The sequence below is a fragment of the Oncorhynchus clarkii genome, chromosome 27 (assembly GCF_045791955.1).
Source record: "Oncorhynchus clarkii lewisi isolate Uvic-CL-2024 chromosome 27, UVic_Ocla_1.0, whole genome shotgun sequence".
Classification (NCBI taxonomy): domain Eukaryota; kingdom Metazoa; phylum Chordata; class Actinopteri; order Salmoniformes; family Salmonidae; genus Oncorhynchus; species Oncorhynchus clarkii.
The window spans coordinates 39,594,725-39,615,258 of record NC_092173.1 but is presented as its reverse complement, the minus strand read 5'-3'; the positions used below and the strand labels follow the sequence as shown (position 1 = coordinate 39,615,258).

Genomic DNA, 20,534 nt, shown 5'->3' with positions numbered 1-20,534 from the left:
GAGAGGGTATGGAAGTGAGAGAAGGATAATAAGGAGAGAGAGAGAGAGAGAGAGAGAGAGAGACAGAGAGACTGAATGGGGTGGGATAGAGTGAAAGAGAGAGGGAGTGGGAGTGGCAATGAGAGGGGAGATAGGGATAGAGAGAGAGCCTGATGGGTGGGATGGGGATTGTTTTTGGATTGGTTAAGGGCTTAGCAGAGAGAGATGTCTTTAAGAGTGTGTGTTTTCTTACTGTCGTCCAGTCCCTCCTGAGAGGCCACAGAGTTAGTGAAAACAACCAGGTCTGACAGATCTCTACTCAGCTTCATCGTCTTCCTTTTCCTCCCTCCCCTACAGCAAGATGAAACCACAGAAAGAGTATGAAGGAGGAAGGAGAGGTAGAATGGAGGAAGAGGCATAGAGCAGAATGTATAAAGAGAGAGTAGAATGGATAGAATTGAGAAAGTAGGACGGAAAGACACGCACAGTGACAACAGCATGTGAAGAAAAGTGGATTGTCCATCAAAGTGACAGTTTACACTCCACAGAATCACAGTTTACACCCCACAGAATCACAGTTTACACTCCACAGAATCACAGTTTACACTCCACAGAATCACAGTTTACACCACACAGAGTCACAGTTTACACCCCACAGAATCACAGTTTACACTCCACAGAATCACAGTTTACACTCCACAGAATCACAGTTTACACCCCACAGAATCACAGTTTACACTCCACAGAATCACAGTTTACACCACACAGAATCACAGTTTACACCACACAGAATCACAGTTTACACCCCACAGAATCACAGTTTACACTCTACAGAATCACAGTTTACACTCCACAGAATCACAGTTTACACCCCACAGAATCACAGTTTACACCACACAGAATCACAGTTTACACCCTACAGAATCACAGTTTACACTCCACAGAATCACAGTTTACACCCCACAGAATCACAGTTTACACCACACAGAATCACAGTTTACACCCCACAGAATCACAATTTACACCCCACAGAATCACAGTTTACACTCCACAGAATCACAGTTTACACCCCACAGAATCACAGGTTACACCCCACAGAATCACAGTTTACACTCTACAGAATCACAGTTTACACCCCACAGAATCACAGTTTACACTCCACAGAATCACAGTTTACACCCCACAGAATCACAGGTTACACCCCACAGAATCACAGTTTACAGGGAAACACCTTATACAGACCAGATCAAACAGCTTTCATTGACACACTAAAGGGATATGGAGGTAGGCCAACAGCGCACACACACACACACACACACAGGAAGAGCCTTACATCCATCTTGACTGTTCCTGAAGATACGTACATAATGTAATAACATTTCACACTTTACACACACACATGATCGACTATTAGAAGAAGATGGGACACACACAGACAGGGCACTTCAAAGTCTGGTTACGGTCAATAAATAGACACTTAGGGCACTTCAAAGAAGATTAAGGGTGCGTATAAAGGGTTTAGGGCCCTTCAAATACATGAGTGGAAGTTGCTCCAGGCTGCAGCTTGCTGTTCTGTCAGGTAAAGCAGGATTTGAGCTGACCGAACAGAAGAACCTAACTCACTAATCCTAATTTAAAATCCATACATGTAGTTTCACTATGACGTAACACATGATTTATGTGTGCATGTTTGAAGTTCTCCATGCAAATCTCAAGGTGGGAGTCAGCAATGAGCATGGGTCAGTATGACAAGAGAGCTATTGAGAGCTGACCTGGTGATCTGTCCTCCCGCCTCTTTCCCAGAGGTCTCCTGTCCTTCCTCCTCTCCATCGGTACTCTGGGACTTCAGCCTGGATTTAGAGTGTCTCTGCAGGAGGAGGAAAACACACACACACACACACACACACACACATTTTCAGATACTTCCCATTAGCATTGCCCATGCCCATACATGTAGCAGTCATTGTCCTACATTTAGCAGTCTGACATTTAGCAGTCTGACATTTAGCAGTCTGACATTTAGCAGTCTGACATTTAGCAGTCTGACATTTAGCGGTCCTACATTTAGCAGTCCTACATTTAACAGTCCTACATTTAACAGTTCTGCATTTAACAGTTCTACATTTAACAGTTCTACATTTAACAGTTCTACATTTAGCAGTCTGACATTTAGCAGTCTGACATTTAGCAGTCTGACATTTAGCAGTCTGACATTTAGCAGTCTGACATTTAGCGGTCCTACATTTAGCAGTCCTACATTTAACAGTCCTACATTTAACAGTTCTACATTTAACAGTTCTACATTTAACAGTTCTACATTTAACAGTTCTACATTTAGCAGTCTGACATTTAGCATGTGATTCTGCCCACTCAAAACATAAGCTACTAGTGGTGTGTGTGTGCGTGTGTGTGTGTGTGTGTGTGTGTGGTGGAGGAAGAGGTAGCATAACATATCTATTAAAGTTCAAGTGGAGGAGTGGAGGATAATGTTGTCAGTAATTACAGTCTTTAGGCTGCTCAGTGGGTAGTACAGACAGTGCACACACACACACCACTAGTTACAACATGTATGACTGTTAACATGAAAAAAACATTTCCTGTGGAGGGGATTAGCAACAGCGTGACACACAGACACACACACACACACACACACACACACACAATTAAACATTTCCGATTGTCCCTAAATAAGTAACGCAATATTAATTAAATCTATCTGAGACTGGACCAATGTAAGAGAGAGGGAGATGAGACATGAGAAGTGCTCTTCAAGGAAAAGAAACAGACAGACAGACAGACAGACAGACAGACAGACAGACAGTTAGCAGGGCATCCTTCAGCCTCACAAACTGGACCCTGTGTCAATAGATCATTATCCTGACTTCTAAGGCTCGCCATCTAAACGCCATGGTTTAGTTTTAAATAGAAATGACTTTTCCCATTGGCAGACCTGAGACAGTACAAACATTGTTGAGTTACGATCTGGACATTGTGGACAAAGATTTTTGACAAGCAATGGGACATCTTGATGTCTGTAACGGACAAAGATGATAGTGAAAGAGCAGAGATGATCTCACCTTTTGCTTGATGTTGCTGATGAATGATCGACTTTGGGATTTTTTAAGTCCCTCTTTGGGATTCTAGAGGCACAAAAAAATGTTGACAAGATGAGCTGAGAGACTAGTGCTGTACACACCTTTTATATTCATATACTGTCCATACACACCCCGTCCTGTAAAACTACTGCTGTACTGTCCATACACACCCCGTCCTGTAAAACTACTGCTGTACTGTCCATACACACCCCGTCCTGTAAAACTACTGCTGTACTGTCCATACACACCCCGTCCTGTAAAACTACGGCTGTACACACCATTATATCTTGATTTTTTATTTTATCCTGCAACTCCCCACCGGGCTCGGGAGAGGTGAATGTCGAGTCATGTGTCCTCCAAAAGAAATTATACGCCAAACCGCACTTCTGAAACCTCTACACGATGGGTGTCGCTAAACCGGGACGGTTGATGCTAACGTGAGCTAATGTAACTAGAATGACGTTGTATATAATAGCCAACTTTCCGGGACATAGACATGTCTTATATGGGCAGAAAGATGAAATTCTTGTTAATCTAACAGTAGTGTACAATTTACATTACCTATTACATTGAGAAAATACCATGCTATTGTTTGAGGAGAGTGCACAACAACAAAACCATTTTATCATAGAAACTGGTTTGATACATTCACCTCTGAAGGTAAATAATGTATTTGCATTCAGAAATCTTGCTCTGATTTGTCATCCTGAGGGTCCCAGAGATAGAATGTAGCATAGTTTTGTTTGATAAAATACATTTTTATGTTCAAATGTGTTCAAATGTAGCTCCCCAGGGGTGCGTGCTCAGTCCTCTCCTGTACTCCCTGTTCACCCACGACTGCATGGCCAGGCACGACTCCAACACCATCATTAAGTTTGCTGACGACACAACAGGCCTGTTCACCGACAACGACGAGACAGCCTATATGGAGGAGGTCAGAGACCTGGCCGGGTGGTGCCAGAATAACAAGCTATCCCTCAACATAACCAAGACTAAGGAGATGATTGTGGACCACAGGAAAAGGAGCACCGAGCACGTCCCCATTCTCATCGACGGGGCTGTAGTGGAGCAGGTTGAGAGTTTCAAATTCCTTGGTGTTCACAACAACAAACTAGATTGGTCCAAACACACCAAGACAGTCGTGAAGAGGGCACAAACAAAGCCTATTCTCCCTCGGGAAACGAAACAGATTTGGCATGGGTCCTGGGATCCTCAAAAGGTTCTACAGCTGCAACATCGAGAGCATCCTGCCTGACCGGTTGCGTCACTGCCTGGTACGGCAATTGCTCGGCCTCCGACCGCAAGGCACTTCAGAGGGTAGTGCGTAAGGCCCAGTACATCACTGGGGAAAAACTGTCTGCCATCCAGGACCTCTGGTGTCAGAGGAAGGCCCTAAAAACTGTCAAAGACCCAAGCCACCCCAGTCATAGACTGTTCTCTCTACTACCGCATGGCAAGTGGTACCGGAGTGCCAAGTCTAGGAAAAAAAGGCTTCTCAACAGTTTTTACCCCAAAGCCATAAGACTGCTGAACAGGTAACCAAATGGTTACCTGGACTATTTGCATTGTGTGCCCCCTCCAACCCCTCTTTTACGCTGCTGCTACTCTCTGTTTATCATATATGCATAGTCACTTTAACTATACATTCATGTACATACTACCTAAATGGCCCGACCAACCTGTGCTCCCACACATTGGCTAACCCAAGTTTATTTGTCACGTGTGCTGTGTATTCGGCGCACGTGACAAATAAACTTTGATTTGATTTGATGTGGAAACTGGGTTTTACAGTTTGACCCCACTGCTGTCTCTGGCTCCACACCCACCCCGCCCGGCCATCTAGATGTGTGAAAGTTAGTGTATAAACTAATGATCCGTCATGTATGACATTTCTGGGAGTGTGTAAACTAAAAAATATATATTACCATATCATTTTTGTATGTTATCTATAGTTAAGTACTTGAACAAATATCAATTGACCATTTCGGCAGATTTTGGCAATCACCTGGCAGCCTTGATACAACATATTGTGCAGTAATGTAATTCTTCACTGGATTCGTCTGAAACTTTGTACACACACTGGTGCCATCTGGTGGCCAACATCTAAATGACACCTAAACTCCTATCTGAAAGTATGGCCTTTCTCTTGCATTTCAAAGATGCATGTTTTTCTTTGTATTATCTTTTACCAGATATAATGTGTTATATTCTCCTACATTCATTTCACATTTCCATAAACTTCAAAGTGTTTCCTTTCAAATGGTACCAAGAATATGCATATACATAGTACCTCTTAAGGATAGTACCCTTCTTTTTTTTCTGACTAAAATGACATACCCAAATCTAACTGCCTGTAGCTCAGGACCTGAAGCAAGGATATGCACATTCTTGATATGCATATTCACTCGCCCACTTAACCCGGAAGCCAGCTGCACCAATGAGGAAACAACTTTCAAATGATGACCATAATGTCCAAACACACATTTCATTCACACTATATTTGACATTGCTTGATCTAATATTTGTATATTTCTTAATTCCTTGTTGTTGTTGTTGCATGAATTGTTTTGTATTGTTATCTATTACTGCACTGTTGGAACATAAGCATTTCATTACATCTACAATAACATTTAGCAAAATATGTGTATGCAACCAATCAAATTAGATTTTATTTGGATTTGAGTGTGTGTGTCTCTCGATTCATCACAGCCTCATTATTAGCCTGGAGCTAGAGAACCCTTAACAGACACCAAGCAATAAACTGGAACATCTGTGAAGGAGGGAGGGAGGGAGGGAGGGAGAGAGAGAAGGAGGGAGGGAGAGAGAGAGGGGGGGGTGGAGGGAGGGGAGATTGAGAGGGGGAGATTGAGAGGGGGAGCGGGAGCAGGATAGAGAGGGAGAGAGAGAGAGAGAGAGAGAGAGAGAGAGAGAGAGGGGGGGGGGGGGGGGGTTGAGAGGGGGAGCGGGAGCGCACAAACGACCTGAGAGCACAGCAGGAAAAGGTGGCCACAGCACTGAAGGGAGTGATTGAAAAGGCTTCTTCTACTTTCCCCAACGCACAAGTGGTTATCTCCACCCTGCTACCACGAAAATACTTCCACCCTGCCACAATACAGCGGGTAAACGCATGTATTTCCCGTGACTGTGCCTCAAAACCAAATGTTTTCCTGGCCCACCACTCCACCCTGGACTTGAACAGCCTCTATGACCAGGTCCACCTCTACAAGGCAGCAGTGCCCACCTTCGCCTGGACTCTAAAGGACATCGCTCTCAAACGTATCACCAACACTTCACACAGGAGCAACAGATCAATACACACCCCACCCAGACCAGCGAGACACCCTCCCAGACCTGCAGGACCCCCCCCCCCCCGGACCTACACATAGAGGACCCACGCCAAGAGGAATTACATCCAGACCACAGCACCCCCAGACACATCCACACCCCCACCCCAACCAAACAGTCCCAACCCCCACTCTCACACACGCCCAAGCCAATGGCATGTACCAGATGCTCAGCAGGCTCTGCTCACACTTACTGGCCTGAGGCCAAACCACGACCAACAACATTGGACACTCTACGGAACAAAAATCCTTCACTATATCATCCTGGAATATCCAAAGCCTGAGGTCATCTGCCTTTGGCCTAAAGAGCAGGAACCCGGACTTCACCAAAGAAATCGGTAATACAGACATTGTCATGCTGCAAGAAACCTGGTATAGAGGAGACGGACCCACTGGTTGCCCTCTAGGTTACAGAGAGCTGGTAGTCCCATCCACCAAACTACCAGGTGTGAAACAGGGAAGGGACTCAGGGGGTATGCTAATTTGGTATAGAGCAGACCTAACTCATTCCATTAAATTAATCAAAACAGGAACATTCTACATTTGTCTAGAAATTCTAAAGGAAATTATCCTAACAGAGAAAAATGTCCTCCTGTGTGCTACCTATATCCCCCCACTAGAATCCCCATACTTTAATGAAGACAGCTTCTCCATCCTGGAGGGGGAAATCAATCATTTCCAGGCCCAGGGACATGTACTAGTCTATGGCGACCTAAATGCCAGAACCGGACAAGAACCTGACACCCTCAACACACAGGAGGACAAACACCTGCCTGGAGGTGACAGCATTCCCTCCCACATATGCCCCCCTAGGCACAACTATGACAACATAACCAACAAAAACGGGTCACAACTCCTGCAGCTCTGTCGCACGCTGGGTATGTACATAGTCAATGGTAGGCTTCGAGGGGACTCCTATGGTAGGTACACATATAGCTAATCTCTTGGCAGTAGTACTGTAGACTACTTTATCACTGACCTCAACCCAGAGTCTCTCAGAGCGTTCACAGTCAGCCCACTGACACCGCTATCAGATCACAGCAAAATCACAGTCTACTTAAACAGAGCAATAATCAATCATGAGGCATCAAAGCCAAAGGAACTGAGTAACATTAAGAAATGCTATAGATGGAAGGAATGCGGTTTGGAAACCTACCAAAAAACAATTAGGCAACAAAAAATTCAATCTATTTTAGACAATTTCCTGGGTAAAACGTTCCACTGTAATAGTGAAGGTGTAAACTTGGCAGTAGAAAATCTTAACAGTATATTTGACCTCTCAGCTTCCCTATCAAATCTAAAAATCTGAAATAGTTTGATGAAGAATGCAAAAATCTAAGAAAGAAATTGAGAAACCTGTCCAACCAAAAACGTAGAGACCCGGAAAACCTGAGTCTACGTCTTCACTATGGTGAATCACTAAAACAATACAGAAATACACTACGGAAAAAGAAGGAACAGCATGTCAGAAATCAGCTCAATGTAATTGAAGAATCCATAGACTCTAACCACTTCTGGGAAGATTGGAAAATACTAAACAAACAACAACACGAATAATTATCTATCCAAAATTGAGATGTATGGGTAAACCACTTCTCCAATCTTTTTGGCTCTATAATAAAGAATAAAGAGCAAAAACATATACATGATCAAATACAGATCTTAGAATCAACTATTAAAGACTACCAGAACCCACTGGATTCTCCAATTACATTGAATGAGTTACAGGACAAAATAAAAACCCTCCAACCCAAAAAAGCCTGTGGTGTTGATGGTATCCTCAATGAAATGATCAAATATACAGACAACAAATTCCAATTGGCTATACTAAAACTCTTTAACATCATCCTTAGCTCTGGCATCTTCCCCAATATTTGGAACCAAGGACAGATCACCCCAATCCACAAAAGTGGAGAAAAATTTGACCCCAATAACTACCGTGGAATATGCGTCAACAGTAACCTTGGGAAAATCCTCTGCATTATCATTAACAGCAGACTCGTACATTTCCTCAATGAAAACAATGTACTGAGCAAATGTCAAATTGGCTTTTTACCAAATTACCGTACAACAGACCATGTATTCACCCTGCACACCCTAATTGACAACCAAACAAACCAAAACAAAGGCAAAGTCTTCTCATGCTTTGTTGATTTCAAAAAAGCCTTCGACTCAATTTGGCATGAGGGTGTGCTATACAAACTGATACTGGCAGACACATTGCATTAACATGGATGGAGACGTATTATCCCAAACACAGAACCAGCGGAGGAAATTAAATATTAATAGAAGAGACAGACATGTTTCTCCCACTAACAACATATTGTACTGTATCTCCATTCAGAGAAATACCAACCAGCTCAGGGGACAAGTTCCACTTAGGCACAGACCTGGGATCAGCTGTGTGTGTGTGTGTGTGTGTGTGTGTGTGTGTGTGTGTGTGTGCGTGTGAGTGTGTGTGTGTGTGTGTGTGTGTGTGTGTGTGTGTGTGTGTGTGTGTGTGTGTGTGTGTGTGTGTACCGGTAGGTTCTTCTGCAAGCCCACGTGTGTGGCTCTGAGCAGGGCTCTGATGCTGGAGCTGTCTGTGTCCTCCTTGTCTCCAATCTGAGCCTCCTTCAACAGAGAGTCCAGCTTCTTCCTGATGTAACTTTCCACTTGGTGGTTACCATTACTCTGAAGGAGAGAGAGAGAGAGAGAGAGAGAGAGAGAGAGAGAGAGAGAGAGAGAGAGAGAGAGAGAGACAGAGAGAGACAGAGATAAAGATAGAGAGAGAGAGAGAGAGAGAGAGAGAGAGAGAGAGAGAAAGAGAGAGAGAGAGAGAGAGAGACAGAGACAGAGATAAAGAGAGACAAAGAGAGAGAGAGAGAGAGAGAGAGAGAGAGAGAGAGAGAGAGAGAGAGAGAGAGAGATGAGTTGTATTGGTTGTGAAACCATCTGTCCATGGTTAAATACACCAGGTCATTAGTGTAGTCCTGACAGTACTAGCAGTAGACAGACTGGCCAGCCCAGTACAAGCAGTGCTAGCAGTACAGAGAGACAGAGTGTGAACAGATCATTCCTGGCTCCAGTCCTGATCACACCTTTAAATCAGCATATATCTCACTACTTTAATTGGCTCTAAATATCACCCTCTCTTCACTGGGAATGAGGGAAACTAGCCAAGATCCCGAATGGCATATGAGAAAGCACTCTCTATGGCCAAAATGGCAGCTGTAGCTTGCTTTCCTCAGCTCGAGGTGGAAGTTGTCTCCAACGACAGATCTAGGACCAAATAACCCTACTCCAAAAAGTTATTCAGATAGCACAAACTGATCCTAGATCAGTAGCTGTAGCTCCTTTAAACCTCATGAAAAAAACAATTGAACGTAACAAAAGATGATGTAATGTAAACACATAATTATCATATATTAAATCAGTCCATTCCAGATGTCAGAAATACAATCAGAAATTAATTAGGGGGGGGAAATATCTCCCATTCCCTTTGCTTCTCCGGGAAAGTTTGTCGAGGTGTATTGTATAACGAAGATAATAATTCACCGCGACAGGCTCGTTAAACATGAACTAGTCCCAAACACAACTCGGCAAATCGTCTGTCATACCTTCGCAGCATTAAGGTCCTTAGGACTGGTACTGTACGTGCTCATGTATTTTGCTAGGTAGCGTTAGCTAGCAGCAGTCGGCTGTACCTGTACCAAAACTACAGTATTTTACATCCCTATTACTCGTTCTCCTTCTTTTTAAATAGTGAGCCAACATGTTTTCAGTACTTTTAATTCCATGATTAATCAAAACTATTTTGTCTCTCTGCAGCAGAGTAGCAGATGTGTTTGGAATCGTAATACATATCGTATTGGCACCTAAGTATCATGACAATATCATACTATTAGGACCCTGGCAATTACCAGCCCTAATTTTAGCTCAATACTGTCATTAGGAGTCCATTACATGGCCTGTCACTCACCCGGTGACAACAAACTGATTAGTGGACAGGCCTTCACACTGCACCAGTCCTCTGAATTAATGAACTGCACCAGCCCCCTGAATTACTGAACTGCACCAGCCCCCTGAATTACTGAACTGCACCAGCCCCCTGAATTACTGAACTGCACCAGCCCCCTGAATTATTGAACTGCACCAGCCCCCTGAATTATTGAACTGCATCAGCCCCCTGAATTATTGAACTGCACCAGCCCCCTGAATTACTGAACTGCACCAGCCCCCTGAATTACTGAACTGCACCAGCCCCCTGAATTATTGAACTGCACCAGCCCCCTGAATTACTGAACTGCACCAGCCCCTTGAATTACTGAACCGCACCAGCCCTCTGAATTATTGAACTGCACCAGCCCCCTGAATTATTGAACTGCACCAGCCCTCTGAATTACTGAACTGCACCACCCCCCTGAATTACTGAACTGCACCAGCCCCCTGAATTACTGAACTGCACCAGCCCCCTGAATTACTGAACTGCACCACCCCCCTGAATTACTGAACTGCACCAGCCCCCTGAATTACTGAACTGCACCACCCCCTGAATTACTGAACTGCACCAGCCCCCTGAATTACTGAACTGCACCAGCCCCCTGAATTACTGAACTGCACCAGCCCCCTGAATTACTGAACTGCACCAGCCCCCTGAATTACTGAACTGCACCAGCCCCCTGAATTATTGAACTGCACCAGCCCCCTGAATTACTGAACTGCACCAGCCCCCTGAATTACTGAACTGCACCAGCCCCCTGAATTACTGAACTGCACCAGCCCTCTGAATTACTGAACTGCACCAGCCCCCTGAATTACTGAACTGCACCAGCCCCCTGAATTACTGAACTGCACCACCCCCTGAATTACTGAACTGCACCAGCCCCCTGAATTACTGAACTGCACCAGCCCCCTGAATTACTGAACTGCACCAGCCCCCTGAATTACTGAACTGCACCAGCCCCCTGAATTACTGAACTGCACCAGCCCCCTGAATTACTGAACTGCACCAGCCCCCTGAATTACTGAACTGCACCAGCCCCCTGAATTACTGAACTGCACCAGCCCCCTGAATTACTGAACTGCACCAGCCCCCTGAATTACTGAACTGCACCAGCCCCCTGAATTACTGAACTGCACCAGCCCCCTGAATTACTGAACTGCACCAGCCCCCTGAATTACTGAACTGCACCAGCCCTCTGAATTACTGAACTGCACCAGCCCTCTGAATTACTGAACTGCACCAGCCCCCTGAATTACTGAACTGCACCAGCCCCCTGAATTACTGAACTGCACCAGCCCCCTGAATTACTGAACTGCACCAGCCCTCTGAATTACTGAACTGCACCAGCCCTCTGAATTACTGAACTGCACCAGCCCCCTGAATTACTGAACTGCACCAGCCCTCTGAATTACTGAACTGCACCAGCCCTCTGAATTACTGAACTGCACCAGCCCCCTGAATTACTGAACTGCACCAGCCCCCTGAATTACTGAACTGCACCAGCCCCCTGAATTACTGAACTGCACCAGCCCTCTGAATTACTGAACTGCACCAGCCCTCTGAATTACTGAACTGCACCAGCCCCCTGAATTACTGAACTGCACCAGCCCCCTGAATTACTGAACTGCACCAGCCCCCTGAATTACTGAACTGCACCAGCCCTCTGAATTACTGAACTGCACCAGCCCTCTGAATTACTGAACTGCACCAGCCCCCTGAATTACTGAACTGCACCAGCCCTCTGAATTACTGAACTGCACCAGCCCTCTGAATTACTGAACTGCACCAGCCCCCTGAATTACTGAACTGCACCAGCCCTCTGAATTACTGAACTGCACCAGCCCTCTGAATTACTGAACTGCACCAGCCCCCTGAATTACTGAACTGCACCAGCCCTCTGAATTACTGAACTGCACCAGCCCTCTGAATTACTGAACTGCACCAGCCCCCTGAATTACTGAACTGCACCACCCCCCTGAATTACTGAACTGCACCAGCCCCCTGAATTACTGAACTGCACCAGCCCCCTGAATTACTGAACTGCACCAGCCCTCTGAATTACTGAACTGCACCAGCCCTCTGAATTACTGAACTGCACCAGCCCCCTGAATTACTGAACTGCACCAGCCCCCTGAATTACTGAACTGCACCAGCCCCCTGAATTACTGAACTGCACCAGCCCCCTGAATTACTGAACTGCACCAGCCCCCTGAATTACTGAACTGTGAAAAGGATTATAGCTGCATGTGAGAACATTTTTTATTTATTTTATTGAACCTTTATTTAACCAGGCAAGTCAGTAAAGAACAAATTATTATTTTCAATGACAGCCTAGGAACAGTGCGTTAACTGCCTTGTTCAGGGGCAGAATGACATATTTTCACCTTGTCAGCTCGGGGATTCAATCTTACAACCTTTCACTTACTAGTCCAACTCTATAACCACTAGGCTAACTGCCTCTAACCACTAGGCTACCTGTCTCTAACCACTAGGCTACCTGTCTCTAACCACTAGGCTACCTGCCTCTAACCACTAGGCTACCTGCCTCTAACCACTAGGCTACCTGCCTCTAACCACTAGGCTATCTGCCTCTAACCACTAGACTACCTGCCTCTAACCACTAGGCTATCTGCCTCCTCTAACCACTAGGCCACCTGCCTCTAACCACTTGGCTATCTGTCTTCTCTAACCACTAGGCTACCTGCCTCTAACCACTAGGCTATCTGCCTCTAACCACTAGGCTATCTGCCTCCTCTAACCACTAGGCTACCTGCTTCTAACCACTAGGCTTTCTGCCTCCTCTAACCGCTAGGCTATCTGCCTCCTCTAACCACTAGGCTATCTGCCTCCTCTAACCGCTAGGCTATCTGCCTCCTCTAACCGCTAGGCTATCTGCCTCCTCTAACCACTAGGCTATCTGCCTCCTCTAACCGCTAGGCTATCTGCCTCCTCTAACCGCTAGGCTATCTGCCTCCTCTAACCACTAGGCTATCTGCCTCCTCTAACCACTAGGCTATCTGCCTCCTCTAACCGCTAGGCTATCTGTCTCCTCTAACCACTAGGCTATCTGCCTCCTCTAACCACTAGGCTATCTGCCTCCTCTAACCGCTAGGCTATCTGCCTCCTCTAACCGCTAGGCTATCTGCCTCCTCTAACCGCTAGGCTATCTGCCTCCTCTAACCACTAGGCTATCTGCCTCCTCTAACCACTAGGCTACCTGCTTCTAACCACTAGGCTATCTGCCTCCTCTAACCGCTAGGCTACCTGCCTCCTCTAACCACTAGGCTACCTGCCTCCTCTAACCACTAGGCTACCTGCCTCCTCTAACCACTAGGCTATCTGCCTCCTCTAACCGCTAGGCTATCTGCCTCCTCTAACCACTAGGCTACCTGCCTTCTCTAACCGCTAGGCTATCTGCCTCCTCTAACCACTAGGCTATCTGCCTCCTCTAACCGCTAGGCTATCTGCCTCCTCTAACCACTAGGCTATCTGCCTCCTCTAACCGCTAGGCTATCTGCCTCCTCTAACCGCTAGGCTATCTGCCTCCTCTAACCGCTAGGCTATCTGTCTCCTCTAACCACTAGGCTATCTGCCTCCTCTAACCACTAGGCTATCTGCCTCCTCTAACCGCTAGGCTATCTGCCTCCTCTAACCGCTAGGCTATCTGCCTCCTCTAACCACTAGGCTATCTGCCTCCTCTAACCACTAGGCTATCTGCCTCCTCTAACCACTAGGCTACCTGCATCTAACCACTAGGCTATCTGCCTCCTCTAACCGCTAGGCTACCTGCCTCCTCTAACCACTAGGCTACCTGCCTCCTCTAACCACTAGGCTATCTGCCTCCTCTAACCGCTAGGCTACCTGCCTCCTCTAACCGCTAGGCTATCTGCCTCCTCTAACCACTAGGCTATCTGCCTCCTCTAACCGCTAGGCTATCTGCCTCCTCTAACCACTAGGCTATCTGCCTCTTCTAACCACTAGGCTATCTGCCTCCTCTAACCGCTAGGCTATCTGCCTCCTCTAACCACTAGACTACCTGCCTCCTCTAACCACTAGGCTATCTGCCTCCTCTAACCACTAGGCTATCTGCCTCCTCTAACCACTAGGCTATCTGCCTCCTCTAACCACTAGGCTACCTGCCTCCTCTAACCGCTAGGCTATCTGCCTCCTCTAACCACTAGGCTATTTGCCTCCTCTAACCGCTAGGCTATCTGCCTCCTCTAACCACTAGGCTATCTGCCTCCTCTAACCACTAGGCTATCTGCCTCCTCTAACCGCTAGGCTATCTGCCTCCTCTAACCGCTAGGCTATCTGCCGCACCGTGGCTTTGACTTGTTGTAACTTACATTGCTGTTCTTTAGTTTAAAGTTGTCGTCAATCTCATCAGCACTGTCGTCATCATCTGACACTTCCCCCTCCTCAACATCCACAGACAGGTAGGGAGGGAGACGCTTCCCCTGGAGAGTGAGAGCGAGAGAGCGAGAGCGAGAGCGAGAGAGAAAGAGAGAGAGAGAGAGAGAGAGAGAGAGAGAGAGAGAGAGAGAGAGAGAGAGAGAGAGAGAGAGAGAGAGAGAGAGAGAGAGAGAGAGAGAGAAAAAACAGAAAATTCAACTAAACACATTTGGGCTTCTCCTTATTTGAATACCTGGACACCATTATAAACATCCCAACAGTAAACTCCACCCCCAACCTCTCACAGAGACATTCCAACAGAGACATTAATGGCGTTAACCTGGCGCACACAGAAAACACATGAATCACAGTTTCTTTCATAAAACATTAAGGACACCCCTGCCCGATTCCCAGTTCAACCTGTACCAACCAGCTGTTACTGTCCAGGGCTCCATGTAGAACCCTCCTCTGGTGGTCCCCTGACCTCTTTGGTACTGAGAGTTTGTAGAGCCCCCTCTATCTAAACCCACCATACTCTCCTCCCCAAATACACCCTGCCACTGATGTGCCTTCACTCCTGTTAGGCTCCTAAAGTTCCTAACCTTAATGCAAAGGTTGAAGAGAGCCTTACTTCCCACCGCCTCAAACTCCCCCAGGCTAAGAGTGTTAAAATCAAACAAGTCCTCCAGACCCCCACTGCCAGTCTCCAGTCTCTGCTGTCACCTGCAGTGGCGGAAACATTGGTGCCCCACACTCCCCTTTACCGGCTCAGACAGTGCCCCCTGGACCTACAGGAATCTCTCCAGCAGCCTAAGAGACATTATTCCTGTTTGTTTTGCCAGGAATTCCGGGGTTTTCCACCCCTCCTCTCCCAGCAGTCTCAGGTCACCCAGCCTTAGTAAACCCGCTGCCATCATTTGCCTCTGCAGGGTGGCCGACTGAACCCATCTCAAAGGGATGGCTGGGTTGTGGAAGATAGGCTCCTCCCACACCCAAAGCCCAGGCTCCACACCCCCTTCTCGTGAGGGCCTTAGCAGCTGCCAGGCCTTCAGCACTGCAGAGTAAAAATCAGAGAGACCTGCTGTACTCAGCCTCTCCAGCTTCATGAGGAACAGCTGCCAGGCCCTCAGCACTGCAGAGTAAAAATCAGAGAGACCTGTTGTACTCAGCCTCTCCAGCCTCATGAGGAACAGCTGTCGGTCCAACTCTAATCCGTCAGCTCTCCTCAGCAGTGTGCATGCTGGTTCCCTCCTACAGCAGTCTCTGCACTGCCTTTAGTCGGAAAGCCTGTCCTCCTATGTGGACGGACATGTACAACACCGCCTCCCTCAGCCAGTGATGAACCCAACCAGATAAATTCCAACAGCTTGCGATGCTGACTGGCGGGGGGGGGGTGGGTTGAGGACAGCCAGTTTATGCCACAGGGAAGATGCCACCAGGTTGTTGATTATCAGCACCCTTCCTCTATATGACACTTGGGGCAGGAGCCACATCCACCTGGCCAGTCTTGACACCACTGCCTGTGTCAGCCCCTCCCAGTTCTTCCTGACCCACCTCTCTGAGCCCAGGTACACCCCCAACATCCCCCCATGCCCCACATAACAGAGCCTCAAACTTGCCCCAGTTTGTTTACCTTAGCTGACGAATCTCCCTCGTACACTTTAAGATTAGTCTCTAGTGCCTGCATATCCTGACCATCACAGAAACATCATCTGCATGTGCTGACACTGCTATGCCTGTCAACACACCCATGCCTGTCCAGCACACTCCCTGCAGTCTCCTGCGTAGCAGGCCCAAAAAAGGCTCAATGGCTAATGTACAGTGCCTTGCGAAAGTATTCGGCCCCCTTGAACTTTGCGACCTTTTGCCACATTTCAGGATACAAACATAAAGATATACAACTGTATTTTTTTGTGAAGAATCAACAACAAGTGGGACACAATCATGAAGTGGAACGACATTTATTGGATATTTCAAACTTTTTTAACAAATCAAAAACTGAAAAATTGGGCGTGCAAAATTATTCAGCCCCCTTAAGTTAATACTTTGTAGCGCCACCTTTTGCTGCGATTACAGCTGTAAGTCGCTTGGGGTATGTCTCTATCAGTATTGCACATCGAGAGACTGAAATTTTTTCCCATTCCTCCTTGCAAAACAGCTCGAGCTCAGTGAGGTTGGATGGAGAGCATTTGTGAACAGCAGTTTTCAGTTCTTTCCACAGATTCTCGATTGGGTTCAGGTCTGGACTTTGACTTGGCCATTCTAACAACTGGATATGTTTATTTTTGAACCATTCCATTGTAGATTTTGCTTTATGTTTTGGATCATTGTCTTGTTGGAAGACAAATCTCCGTCCCAGTCTCAGGTCTTTTCCAGACTCCATCAGGTTTTCTTCCAGAATGGTCCTGTATTTGGCTCCATCCATCTTCCCATCAATTTTAACCATCTTCCCTGTCCCTGCTGAAGAAAAGCAGGCCCAAACCATGATGCTGCCACCACCATGTTTGACAGTGGGGATGGTGTGTTCAGGGTTATGAGCTGTCTTGCTTTTACGCCAAACATAACGTTTTGCATTGTTGCCAAAAAGTTCAATTTTGGTTTCATCTGACCAGAGCACCTTCTTCCACATGTTTGGTGTGTCTCCCAGGTGGCTTGTGGCAAACTTTAAACAACACTTTTTATGGATATCTTTAAGAAATGGCTTTCTTCTTGCCACTCTTCCATAAAGGCCAGATTTGTGCAATATACGACTGATTGTTGTCCTATGGACAGAGTCTCCCACCTCAGCTGTAGATCTCTGCAGTTCATCCAGAGTGATCATGGGCCTCTTGGCTGCATCTCTGATCAGTCTTCTCCTTGTATGAGCTGAAAGTTTAGAGGGACGGCCAGGTCTTGGTAGATTTGCAGTGGTCTGATACTCCTTCCATTTCAATATTACCGCTTGCACAGTGCTCCTTGGGATGTTTAAAGCTTGGGAAATCTTTTTGTATCCAAATCCGGCTTTAAACTTCTTCACGACAGTATCTCGGACCTGCCTGGTGTGTTCCTTGTCCTTCATGATGCTCTCTGCGCTTTTAACGGACCTCTGAGACTATCACAGTGCAGGTGCATTTATACGGAGACTTGATTACACACAGGTGGATTGTATTTATCATCATTAGTCATTTAGGTCAACATTGGATCATTCAGAGATCCTCACTGAACTTCTGGAGAGATTTTTCAGTTTTTGATTTGTTAAAAAAGTTTGAAATATCCAATAAATGTCGTTCCACTTCATGATTGTGTCCCACTTGTTGTTGATTCTTCACAAAAAAATACAGTTTTATATCTTTATGTTTGAAGCCTGAAATGTGGCAAAAGGTCGCAAAGTTCAAGGGGGCCAAATACTTTCGCAAGGCACTGTATATAACTGTATATGCCTTCTCTTGATCTAAAGAGACCAGTCCAAAGTTCACATTAGAATCTCACGACAAGTCCAACATGTCCCTAATTAAGAACAAGTTGCCCGTGTATGAGCATCCCGGTACACAATATGTTTGGTCCTTGATGGGACTTCAGTCTGTTAGAGAGGACCTTGGCAAATATATTGTAGTCCGCACAGACCAATGCCACAGGCCTCCAGTTCTTAAGTTCCCTTTTTTGGGCATGAGAGTCAGAGCCACCCGATGTCAGCTCATAGGAAACTCTCCTACCCCGACGCATTCACGCAACACTCAAAAAGTCCCGTCCAATTAGTCCCCAGAATTTTTCATAAAACTCCACTGGGAGTCCATTGACCCCCGATGCACAGCCAGGGGAAATCTGGGTTATGGCCTCTGCCAGTTCATAGGACAACAGATGAATGTCCATTTTATCCTTCTGTGCCAGAGAGAGCTTAGGGAGTTCTGCAAACAAGACCTGAGCACACATAGGATCATACATTTCTGCCCTATTCAACTCAGTATAAATCTCCACAGTCCGCTCCCGCATCTCCATCACCCGCCCATCAGACAGCCGTAGACAATGCATACCCTTGGCTTCACCACTCTGTCTTTCCACACCAAAGAAGAAGGAGCTGGGAGCGTCCATCTCGTGGAGCATGGAGAACCTAGCTCTTACAAGTGTTCCCTTTGTTTTAACCTAGAAAACACTGCCCAGGTCCCTACATAATTCAGCTAAATTAGTCTGGAGGCCTACAATGCCTTGCCCCACCATCTCTACCTCCATCTCACTAATACAACACCCTAGTTCCCCCAATACTCTCCTAGACTCTGAGAATGAGAGAGCTGTGTACTGTTGACAGAAAAGCCGAATTTGGACTTTCCCCACATCCCACCATTGACTAAGAGACTCATACTCCTCTCTTTGCTGCCTCCATCTTTCCCATCTTGTAAGAGCTTTACATGAAACTTCCAATAGGATGCCTGCCGAGGCCCTGGTGAAATAGACATCCGAGGCATGGTTATGTGGTGATCCAACCGGGAGAATGGTCGTGTCCAACAGCCTATTTCTCTGATTCCTGGACATGTAAAACAGAGTCCGTGCTGCACTCACCCTAGCCCCAAAGACCTTCACCGTGCTCCACTCACCCTAGTCCCAAAGACCTTCACCGTGCTCCACTCACCCTAGTCCCAAAGACCTTCACCGTGCTCCACTCACCCTAGTCCCAAAGACCTTCACAATGCTGCACTCACCCTAGTCCCAAAGACCTTCACCGTTCTGCACTCACCCTAGTCCCAAACACCTTCACCGTGCTGCACTCACCCTAGTCCCAAAGACCTTCACCCATGTTTACTGTCTTGTGTTGGGATGTCTAGTTCTCCAAATATCCAGTAGGCCGAACACCACTGAGCCTCCCCATTTCTGTCTTTCGTAAAATCAGTTCCAGTCCCTGCCGACCACCAGCGTCTCCTCAGGCGCTACCCGTGAGGGTTCCTGTCTAAGACACCCAAACATAACCCCCCTCTCTCTCTCTCTCTCTCTCTGTGTTAGGCGTATACACATTTATAAAGACAAAACTCGTGTTAATTCTGCTTTTACAACAAGAAGCCTAACCTTACACACCTCCTTTGAGGAGAACATTTTTAAAGACAGACCCGGTACAAAAAGGACTGCCAACACTGCACCAAAAATGTGTCCCATGGCTCAACACACTTGCCCCTTTCCACCAGAGCCCCCAATCAACTTCATTCACCACATCACTATGCGTCTCCTGCAGAAACAACACCTGTACTTTGTTTTACATATTCATCCAACACACTCCTCTTTCCCGCATCTCTGGCACCAGTTGTCCTGAACGAGCCTACCAGAAGAGTCTCCATAAGAAGTGGGAGAAAAGCCAGCAAAGAAAGTGACCAATAGCAAAGCTCAAAAAGCCCCAGTGCCAGAAAAAAAAATAATCATCTAAACAGTGTCTGAAGGAAGACCTTAACGCACTGTTGTGACCCACTTCCTCGACTTAAACCATTTCCTGGATGAGAGGACACCATGCCCCTCATTTTTCATAGCACGTTGTACTGATCTTACAAACTTTCTCGGATCAGAAAAAAAAGCCTCAAGATGTACTTTTTTCCCCTTGGTCTCATTCAGGAACCTTGTCAGTTCCCTCACCGTTTGACCCTTCTGCTTGATAAAGTCTGAAAAAAAGGCCTCCTCATCATCCGCTTCCTCAGACTCACTTTCCTCCTCCTCGTCGTCTCCATCTCCCATCCTGACCACCTGCCCTTTCTCTCTAGTCGGGGTCTCCCTCCCAGGACCAGG

At 46.5% G+C, this 20,534-nt stretch overlaps 1 protein-coding gene across 1 annotated transcript in view; it reads right to left on the bottom strand.

Moving 5' to 3' along the window:
- The window catches only part of LOC139386056 (1-phosphatidylinositol 4,5-bisphosphate phosphodiesterase eta-1-like), a 66,210-nt gene that overhangs the window by 20,428 nt on the left and 25,248 nt on the right, over nt 1-20,534 (bottom strand). Inside the window, exons 7-11 of the mRNA XM_071131470.1 lie at nt 14,750-14,860; nt 8,939-9,091; nt 3,057-3,119; nt 1,752-1,846; nt 233-330 (exon numbers count right to left, since the gene is read on the bottom strand). Coding sequence (XP_070987571.1) covers nt 233-330; nt 1,752-1,846; nt 3,057-3,119; nt 8,939-9,091; nt 14,750-14,860 — 520 coding nt within the window. The remainder of the gene's footprint in view (nt 1-232; nt 331-1,751; nt 1,847-3,056; nt 3,120-8,938; nt 9,092-14,749; nt 14,861-20,534) is intronic.